This window comes from Astyanax mexicanus, chromosome 14, assembly GCF_023375975.1.
Source record: "Astyanax mexicanus isolate ESR-SI-001 chromosome 14, AstMex3_surface, whole genome shotgun sequence".
NCBI classification, from domain to species: domain Eukaryota; kingdom Metazoa; phylum Chordata; class Actinopteri; order Characiformes; family Acestrorhamphidae; genus Astyanax; species Astyanax mexicanus.
In genome coordinates, this window is record NC_064421.1 from 47,753,261 (window position 1) to 47,764,546 (window position 11,286).

The 11,286-nt window shown below is 38.6% G+C and overlaps 1 protein-coding gene across 2 annotated transcripts in view; it reads right to left on the reverse strand.

Moving 5' to 3' along the window:
- Positions 1–10,998, reverse strand: part of ccdc9b (coiled-coil domain containing 9B) — a 35,554-nt gene extending 24,556 nt beyond the window's left edge. Inside the window, exons 1-2 of one of the 2 annotated variants that reach the window (XM_022672574.2) lie at positions 10,713–10,998; positions 10,430–10,575 (exon numbers count right to left, since the gene is read on the reverse strand). In XM_022672574.2, the coding sequence (XP_022528295.2) occupies positions 10,430–10,575; positions 10,713–10,731 (165 nt within the window). In that variant the 5' untranslated portion in view covers positions 10,732–10,998. Of the gene's footprint in view, positions 1–7,351; positions 7,678–10,429; positions 10,576–10,712 lie in introns of those variants that run through there. The other variant, XM_022672575.2, reaches the window with a different exon arrangement.
- Between the last annotated feature and the right edge of the window lie 288 nt (positions 10,999–11,286).

Consider the following 11,286-nt stretch of genomic DNA (forward strand, 5'->3'; position numbering starts at 1 on the left):
ATATTCTACATCTAAATCCCTTCTTCAAAAAGTGCCACACACCAGACTAAACCTTCTTATGCCAACCAGACACAGGGTTGAGCTGTGGAATCCTCTGCAGATGGACACGTCATTACCGGGGTCAGTTTTAAACATGCAATATGATCGGCCTGCATGCTAAATATTCCGCCGCTGTGCAAGAATGTTCTCCAGGGCTTCCCCTCCTCCCACAGACTGAAGCGTTACATAACCACCACAACAAAATGACCAAATTAACAGAGTTACACATCACCCATCCATCCAACCACCTTTTTACACCTACCAGCTTCACTATAGAAAGGTTTAAAACAACTTGGTAGCAAGTTATTAAATGCAATTTAACCATTGCGGGTCATGTGGAAGCCAGAGCCAATCCCAACAGTCGATGGCACATCTTTGGACTGTGGGTGCACTCAAAGAGATTGAGTAAAATCCACAAAGATAAACCCCTGGTCACCCCAGCCAGGAATTGAACACAGGCCTTCTTGCTTTAAAGCACCAGAGGAAAAGGAAAAGCATTAGAGGGTGAAAACCAGTGATCATTCCATTTTCTTTTGACTCTAATAAGATTGCAAACAGTATAAACACAGGTTATTCAAAGTTTTGTATGCTAAACTTCACTTCACTTAATCAATATACCGTATTTTTCGCACTATTAGGTGAACCGGATTATAAGGCACATTATGCAACACTAGTAAGAAACAGGGGTGTTGCCATGTTGCCACGATATACTCACCTCTGAATGGATAAAGAACTAGCGCTTAGCATGGTTAGCGGCTAATGCTAATGCTGATCCAGCAGTGTTAGTTGGGATTAGCAGCAGGCTACAGGTCAATAAAACTCAATAAAACTCACCTCCGAACGGCGATAGAGCTAGCACTTAGCACAATTAGCAGCTAATGCTAATGCTGCTCCAGTCTCGGTGCTGGAGAACTAAACTGAAACTCCTGTATAACTCTGTATTTCAGTGGATTGACTTTACTGCTCCTTAATACCTGACTGATAAAATTAATACATAAGGAGCACTGGATTATAAGGATTATAAATAATTTTGTGTATACTTGTTAAAAACTGTAGATCTTCTGCCCATCTCTGCTACAAAAAAATATGCTTTTGTGGATATAATACCATACAATCATCTATTGACATTATCTGTGTTTTTTTTTTTTTACCTCATTATTATCGATAAATCACTCCTGTTCCCACTTTTTTTTTAAATGTGCTGCAGGCCTGTAATGCAGGAATATATATATATATATATATATATATATATATATATATATATATATATATATATATATATATATATATATATATATATATTAACAAATTAAATAAAATATCTCTTAAAAATTCTCTTGCATTTAAGCTCTGTCTCCTACCAACGATAGGAAGGTCATCATCTAATAAAAAATGCATTTCAAATCCCCATGTGCAGCTTTAAAGTGTAGGGCATTTTAGTGTTATTTATATTGCTACTGCTACCATCATCAGACTATTAAACTCCAGAGGACGAGCGCCAGACTTCCAGGTGAGTGGGTCCTCTGAGACATCCATTAAATGAGTCAGATCATCACTCGTTATTGCCACATCATTAAGCCATCCTATTACATCCCTTTATATGTGGTTTCAGTAGCAGGCTTTTTAAAAATGAATTTTCTGCCTCTGCAGATGATTGAACACTCTGTAATTCCCAATAAAGGAGAAGATAACAACATCCACTACCAATTATATCACCCAAAACAAAACATAGGGCATTCAGGACTCTATTAAAAAGATATTCATACCATTATTCAGTTCATAGTGTGACCACATTAAACAATGAGATAATGTTAAATACCAGATATCTGAAGTCAAATAATATATATTTTAATTTTTTTATTTTAATCAGATTTAGTCTTTTACATCCATTGAAATGGCTCAATTTTACCTGCAATCTAAGTTATATGGATGAGCATATTGCCCTAAAATAAGATTTCAAAATTATAGGGTATTTTTGCAATAATATTCTTGATGACAAAAAATAATAATAATTTTAATACTTCAATACTGCAACAAGATCAATAATAAAGTTTTGTTTAGTATAGATATAACACATTTAGTAGAAACAAAATGTAATTTTTTAATTTACCAAGATCCTTATTTTGTATAATAAAAAAGTAACATAGCAAAAAAAACACAAAATGAGCCCCATTAGTTTCTCAGGGGGTCCTCTGTGGGGTAATTCTCCCCTTTATGGGGGGTTCCATGAAGATCCACATTAAAACACAACAGGGAGTGAAAATGGAGGAGCTACTGAACGGGATGTCATGTGACTGAGAAAGCCTATTTAAAAAAAAATAATAATAAAAAAAAAAGAAAAAGAAAAAAAAAAATCACTGGTCCTCCTGTTTTTTTAATTGCAGTCTGGATGCAGGAGTTTTATCACTGAGTAGAAGTTTGAAATATTTTACACAGACGCCCCCTGAGAAACTAATCACATCCGGACAGGGCTTTAGACTGCTTTCAAGAACATCTCTATTATTACTATATAGAGTTTTTCTATTGCGTAATCTTTTTTTGTGATATTATTGAATATATATGATATGATATGACTACTTAATAAATTAAAGATGAACCTTCTACACTTAAAAGTCCACATCAGCTGTGTCTCCTACACTGTATTGATTTATTATGTAGCTGTACAGCAGTACAGTACTCCAGCCGGACCGTCTGCATGTGCTCAGAGACCCGAGTCTGAAACCGTACCGTGTGTCTGATCCCCTCCGGGAGCCTCAGTTAAAGCCGTGTGAGTAACAGCAGAGTAATGCAGAGTAATGCCGGTTCTTTAAAGGGCTGTGAGCGAGGCTAGAGGGCACATGTCTGACAGGCCTGCAGAGCGAGGAGCTTTCTGCACAACTGGAGCTGGGACGCTCAGCGTGGAGTCACCGGCTGAGTTTAACAGTGTGAGGAGAAAACACTGCCTCCTTACACTGCTTCACTCCAACAGATCCCTCCAGCCAGGCCTCACAGGACATAAACAGCAGGCTCGTGAGGCGGGACACAGACGAGGTTCAGGACACTAGAACAGAATGAAGAGGCACCCTGAGGAAACACCATCAGATAAAAAGTGAAAGAGTCAAATTCCATCATCTGTGGAGTCATGTCACAGTGAATAAAAGCTGTCTAAGGCAGGTGGAGTCACACTTTTCTGGACAAGCTGAGATATACCATTTTTTTGTTTTTTGTACTATAAGGTGCACTTAAAATCCTTTAATTTTCCCCAATATTGTCAGTGCACCTTATAATCCAATGTGCCTTATGTATGAATTATGTATGAAGTACAGAGTTATACAGGAGTTTTAGTTTAGTTCTCCAGCACTGAGACTGGAGCAGTATCAGCATTAGCCACTTACCATGCTAAGCACTAGCAATTTTGTCATTCAAAAGGCGAGTATACAGAATTGTAGCCTGCTGCTTACCCCGGCTAGCACTGCCTAGCCACTGCTAATGCTAATTAGTGCTAACTGCACTAAGCACTAGCTCTTCTGCCGTTCAGAGGTGAGTATATCAGACTGTAGCCTGCGTGCTTACTGTGTTAAAACAATCTATGTGGGAAAAATCATAATCAAATATGTTAGGTGGCATTATTCACTATGCTAATATAATGCCAATGCTGCTGCACCCAGCCTTAGTAGAAAACTGGAAATTTAAGCTTTCTGTAAATAAACGTAAGCGCTTTACTCACCCAAGTAAACAGTTTTCAGGAGAGAAATCTGTGTAGATTAACATTCAGCACTCGTTTGACTTTAAAAGAAAATATTTACAGTTTTGTTTACTTAGCTTAGCTTTTAGTTACCCCCCAGTGGTGAGACCTGCTGAATTTGAAGATAAACATGGCGACACGCCTGTTCCTTACCAGTGTCACTTAATGTGCCTTACAATCCGGTGCGCCTTATGTATGAAAGCAGACCTTTATTGATAGTGCATCTTCTAACCTGGTGCACCTTATAGTGCAAAAAATACAATGTCTTATAATCCATCACTTTAAGTATGAGCTGCTTAAATTATCATTCAAAACATTGACATTTCCATCAATCTGCTCCTATCTGATACACCTTATCTGGTTTATATAGTTTCTGATGCTGTATTTTAAATTCCAGGATCTACAAAGACGCTAAACTATATATTTATATGTTGAGAAATGTGACGTTATTGTTTTTTTTCCACACATTTCTCGTCCTCCAAGAAATCCGAGAGCATTTGCCAAGTATGTCATCTGCGAGAACGTGGAGAACTCCCACCACAGTCGCCACAATTAGCTGCTGTTGTGAGCAAGTCTCCATTGCACAAACCTCTCATCATCTGCCAGTCAGCAAACGAGAGATAGAAAGAGAGAGAGAGAGAAGCAGGAAGGAGGAAGGGATGATAGGCAAGGGGAGGGAGGAGCAACAAAAAGCTGCTGACCACCCGCTGTCGCGTCAGGGATGACATAAGAGAATCCTCGCTGGTCCATGTGACATTCATTCCCCTCAAAGCAGAATAGTGAGTCACAAAACACAGTCTGCTTCTGTGAGCGCGAGAGCCGCCTCTGCCAGCACAGTCTGGAAAAAGGCTGCAAACACAAGCAGTGATAGAAAACACCCCTCTGACACATTAGCATTAGCTATTACAGCACAGGGCAGAAGCCATAAAATAAAACAGCTACCAATAAATATTTTGATGCTCACGATTGAGCATGCTGACATAGCCTGCTAATTATCCAGCAGCAGTGCTAAACCACTATTGGATATATATATCCGGACAGTTTCCTTTAGCTAAAGTTTAGGTCCACAGTAGCCACCTGTTAAGCATGGTGGTGGTAGTATCATGCTTCTGCAGCTGTTCCTGCAAATACTAGACTAGTTATCCAACAGCGCAGGATGGAAAACTCCTTTTAACAAAATGTTCCAGCAAAGCTAAACTACTATAGACTACATATCCAGACAGTTTCCTTTAGCTAAAGTTTACGTCCACAGTAGCCACTGTTAAGCATGGTGGTGGTAGCATCATGCTCTGCAGCTGTTCCTGCAAATACTACATTAGTTATCCAACAGCCCAGGCTGAAACACTTCTTCATAATTGCATGTACAAGCAAGGCTAAACCACTATTGGCTACTTATCTGGACAGTGTTTTTAGCTTAAGTTTTGGGCCCACAGTAGCCACCTGTTAAGCATGGTGGTGGCAGAACCATGCTCTGAAGCTGTTTGTGCAAATACTAGATAAGTAGATTAAATGTGCAAATACTAGATTATCCATCAGCCCAGGCTGGACCACTCCTTATAACAACATGTACAAGCAAGGCTAAATCACTATAGGCTACATATTTGGACAGTTGTGGTTTGACGTTAACATACACTTAGCATGGACATGCAATTCATTGCAATAATGGACCTTTATTTAATTAATTCATTTCTATAAACCGGTATTTTTCTGGGGCAGAATGAGTTACAACATACATCTTCACAGTTGGGTCAAATTTAGTGCATGTGAATAGTCCAAAATGTCTGAACTTGCCCACAAGCCCACAGCACCAACTGTTAAGCATGGTGGTGGCAGCATCATGACCTGCAACTAACATCTATAGCTGGACAGAAGAGGAGAGAGTACAGAAGAGATGTAAAAAGAGTGTAAAGGAAAGAGAGGGAGATGCAGATAACAGCAAGAGTGATCGGTGAACAGTTTTGCTCGTTTTTCAGCTTTAATGCGAAGAAACAGACCTCAGCGTATGAATCGTAACTTTATTAGCATTCCCCGCGTTCTCAGCCGTCTTAACATACTGAGGCAGACTGACAGCTTAGTAAGCACATTCAGCGAGACCTGATTGGAAGCGTCAGCGAGAATAAGGGGGAGGGGGTGTTGGAGAAATCCCTTCAGCCAAAGAATGCTCACCAAAGAGAACCACCACATGACCCAACACAACATCTTAATAATAAGGCATAGCTGCCTATATACAGCTCTGGGGAAAAAAACTATAAGAAAGCACCTAAAAATGATGATTTTCTTTGATTTTACCAAATTGAAAACCTCTGGAATATAATCAAGAGGAAGATGGATGATCACAAACCATCAAACCACCAAACTGAACTGCTTGAATTTTTGCACCAGGAGTAAAGCAGCATAAAGTTATCCAAAAGCAGTGTGTAAGACTGGTGGAGGAGAACATGATGCCAAGATGCATTAAAAAATCTGTGATTAAAAACCAACTGGGGTTATTCCACCAAATATTGATTTCTGAACTCTTAAAACTTGAATATGAACTTGTTTTTTTGCATTATTTGAGGTCTGAAAGCTCTGCATCCATTTTTTTTCTCATTTTCTGAAAATAAATACTCTAAATGACAAGATTTATATTTGGAATTTGGGAGAAATGTTGTCTGTAGTTTATAGAATAAAACAACAATGTTCATTTTACTCAAACATAAACCTATAAATAGCAAAATCAGAGAAATCAGATTCATTCAGGATGACGTGTGAAAGTGTAGAGTGTCTAACTCTGTGTCGGGGGACACAAAACTGCACCTCTGGCTTATCTGGGTTGCCAGGGTACCTAAACACACACACAGACACAGCCCCGCCACACCACCAAACACGGCGTACACACAAATCAACACAACAGAAGGTAGGGAATGTCCCAGTGGCCGTGCCAAAAACGAGTCACTAATGCATGGGGAGTTGGGGAGGGTGTAAATACAGACTAGATGATAATCTTAACACCCCACCTCACACACCCAGTCACCCCCCCCCCCCCCCCCCACCCCACCTTAAAAAAAGCCCTAGCTCTTCTCTGCTTCTCTGAAATGTCACAAGGCAAATATCCAAACATATCATCAGCCTCAGACGATCAGCTGACAGCAGTGCGCCTGCCTGCCTGTCCAAAACACAGGCCTCCTCTTCAGCAGCAGCAGCCTCTGCTAGCTCTGTCTGCGCATGTGGACAGGGGTGTGTGTGTGTGTGTTGTGTACTGCATGCGCTCACACACTCACACATATATATATATTTACACACACACAGATGCACTTAACTACCATCTATAGCTGGACAGAAAGGGAGAAGATAGAGAGACAGAGAGAGAAAGATGTAAAAAGAGAACAAGGCAAAAAAAGAGAGAGATAGAAAAACGCAGATGACAGCTAGAGCAAACCAAATGTGGCAAATAATAGACAGAGAAACAGAGAGAGGGAAAGAGAGTGAGAGTGAAAGAGAGAGAGAGAGAGAGAGTGAGGGAAGGGAGAACTGTAAAAGAGAGGGAGGGACAGAGAGAGAGAGAGAGAAAAAGAGAGACACACACAGAGCAGCAACAATCGCACTCACATCTCGGTCCATGTCAGCGGCAAAACCTGGGTTGCTTCCAAACGCACGGCAGCCGAGAAGGCACAGTGAACTGCATGGAGTGTGTGTGCATGCCTCGATTACTAATGAAACCCCCGGCAGGCTGCGAGCCAGAACCTCCGACGAACGAAGGGAGAGACAGATAAAAAGAGAGAGACAGGGAAAGAGAGAGAAAGAGACAGAAAGAGAGAGTATCCCTCTGCTAACAAATTTCACATCAGCGGCCCACTTAGTCGCAGCACATACACACGCTCACTTTGTCCCTCTCTCTCTCTCTCTCTCTCTATCCCTCTCTCTCTTTCACTCTATTCCTCTCTTGCTCTCCCTCTGCCACTCCTCCCTGTGCCCCCCACCCTCCTGTATGGGTCCATCTCTCTCTACTACTCAGCTGCAGTTAAACTTACCCTTCCTTCATTCACCCCACCCCTCTCTCCCTCTATCTTTCTCTCTCTCTCTTTCTCTCATGGTGCTGGCCAGGCCAACACCCTCCCCTCCCTAAATGAATGAATAAATAAATAAATAAATAAATAAATAAATAAATAAATAAATAAATAAAGACACAAGACAAAGCAGTCCATTACTCACTACTACTTTCCTACAGTGTAAAAAAAAAAAGTCTCACACCCACACAAGCAGAGCCAACACACTAGAGGTGGGCGATATGGCCCTAAAATAATATCACAATATTTCATGGTATAAATCAATAACGATACTCTTGGCGATATGACAAAACACTGAATTAAATAAAAAATTTTTTTGGCTCTGTCCAAAAATTCATGTTTTCTGGTCAGAGGTCATGGGCAAGTTATCTGAGATCCTGGGTCTGGACTACTTGTTGATGATACCACCTCATTAACAGTACCCAAACATATACTTCTTAATGATATATTTTCTCATCTCTAAAAAAACAAATCTATGCAATTGAAAAAACAGAACTGTTTATAGAAATTTCTTAAAAACACTGGCGTAACCTGCTCACAGATAACTGTAACCTGGAGAGAATGAATGCAAGTTTAAAAATATAGTATAAAACTGAAATCTAAAAAATATATATATATATCGTACAAAATATAACATTTCCATTTGTTATTAATTATTATTTTTTCCATTTTGTTCAACTGTGGTTAAACTGTAGTGATGATTTTTTTAATACTACTACTAACACCACTACTACTACTACTACTAATAATAATAATAATAATAATAATAATAATAATGTAAAACATTAAAGTGTTTTCTCTATAAACAATTATCAGTGTTCAACTGTGATGCAAAACAGAGGCAACATAACATAAGTCACTTAAAAACATTTTTTTTTTACTTTTGCACACATTGAAAAAAATAGGAAGTTATCGATTAAATTGTAGTGAAGATTTTTTTTAATACTACTACTAACACCACTACTACTACTTCTACTACTACTACTACTACTACCAATAATAATAATAATAATAATAATAATAATAAAAATGTAAAACATTGAAGTGTTTTCTCTATAAATAATTATCAGTGTCTATTTATCATTATCTGAATTGGCCATATCTTTAAAAGCTGTGCCTGATTACATAAAACCCCACAAAAATAAACTTTTTTTTTTACCCCGGGTAGGGTGGATCCCAGTAGCACAAAGTCGAAAACTGAAATGTTTCAGAACTGCAGATGTAAATATGCAGCCTAAAAATATTTTATTTATTTTACTCTTAGTCAAGACTTATTTTGACCTTCCAGTTAGCCTGCTCATCCCTAAAGTTAGAATGTTAGCATGTTAGCTAGCTCACTGCTAATCTTATTCTCTTCCTGGTAACATTAGCATTAGCATTAGTATGTTAGCTAACTTGCCGTTAATGTTAGCTAGCTTGGCGCTAGTGTGAGCTAGCTCTCTGCTAACCTTAGTTCTCTCCTCAGTAACGTTAGCAAACTCACTGCTAATGTTAGCTAGCTCCCTGCTAACCTTAGTTCTTTCCTCAGGAACGTTAGCTAGCTCTCTGCTAAAGTTAGTATGTTAGCTAGCTTGACACTAAAGTGAGCTAGCTCTCTGCTAATCTTAGTTCTTTCCCTAATAATGTTAGCTTACTTGCCACTAACGTTAGCATGTTAGCTAGCTCATCACTAATGTTAGCTAGCTCCCTGTTAACCCTAGCTCGCTAATATGTTTTCGCACCAGCATTAAACGCATTGTCTGAAAATGTAATACCTACAGCAAATTTAAGACAATTTAAGACCTTAATTATCTGTATTTTAATGTAAGACATTTGAAAACTTTGATTTCACTGTTCTGATGGGAAAATTGTACTCTTAAATTGTTTTAAATTATTCCACCAAATATTGCAAAAAGCACTTTTGGTGCATCAGAGTGAGGGAAAGCTGTTATAAGTCAGAATTAACCTCATTTCTATGCTTATATATTTTTTACTTAATTAAAATAAGAAAATAACTTAGCATCACTTTCATGCTCTGTACAAGTTTATACCCCTTAACAAACCAGCTAAAAATTACAAGCTGTGGATATTATATAACACTAATTGAGCTAACTTAGCTCTAAGTTTAGTAAAAAAAAACTGGCTGCCTTTCTTTCTCCGTGAAAATCACACTCAGACAAGTAGAGTAGCAATGCTGAGGTACATTCATGATTAGGTTAGCACCACAGTAAATGTATTGTGCTGTGTCTGCTAGGATATTAAAATGGTTATGTATTCTTTAAATATGTTTAAAATATAGTTTTGTAATTATTTTAATTTAAAAAAAGCAAACAAAATTATCATTATCATTATAAGTTAAGTGTAAACCTCAAAATAAACTAAATAAAGCATATAGAATAGAAGCACAGAGAAGCTTTATATAATATAGACACATTAGCTAAACTATTCTTACATTTTTTAATAGGAACTCTTGACTAGACTATCACAAGATTAACATTTCACAACTAGCTCTAATAACTACATTGCAATATAATGGTTTAATATACTTGTTTTAAAATACAGTATATGTGTATAAAATATATAATAAAATCAATAAATGCCAATAGTTCTGTTGACAGTTCTCCAGAACACCAACACTCACCTCTGGATGAACCTGGTCAGAGATATGGAGGCTCTGGAGGTAATCAGAGAGGGTGAAATGGAAGTTTGCATTGCTGTCCATGTACTTTTCCTCCTCTTCCTCCACCAGGCCTGAAGAAAAGCCACCCCATGGGCCTTCTACTCTACCTGAGGACCACATCTCACTTTACTGCTGCAGGTTAATATCTACAGTTCTCTAATCAACACTGTAATATTTAACTGGTTATTTAGATAAACAGTTAAATGCTAAAGTTAGCTAGGTAAGTTATCAGTCTTATCGTTACCTGGTATATAGTGCGCCATGAAGAGTCCAGGCCTCAGACCAACAGCTAGATAAATAACGTTATACACACACTAACTATCTACTATACTCTCAGATTTATTATTTAGCCTTTAATTCACCAGGACTGAACAAACACCCGTTTAAACCCCCGCCGCTGCTGCTGCTGCTGCTGCTGCTGCTTTACCCCGAGAACACACAGACACACAGAGAGATAAAGCATCTTTACTGATCACTGTCTCTCACTGATCATCTCCATATCAATATACACTCCTGTACCTGAGCGCTTCTTCCGCTAGAGGGCGCGTCTCCTCCGCGCGTTCAGCAGATACAGGGGTGCGTCTCAAATCTCACACTTCCACCCTCTGTAGTGCAGTAAAGTAGTGCACTTCAGGTCCGGGTCTCAAACAAGGGATTACAGTCCGCAAAAACAGGATTTAGCTGCAGTGTTCAGTTTTACAATGTTTTTACCATATAATATTTTACTATGTTTTTAACCATGTCTTTAGTTTGACCATACTTACAGTGTTTTTATAGTTTAAACATGTTAACCAAGTTTTTACCATTTTTTTGGGCCC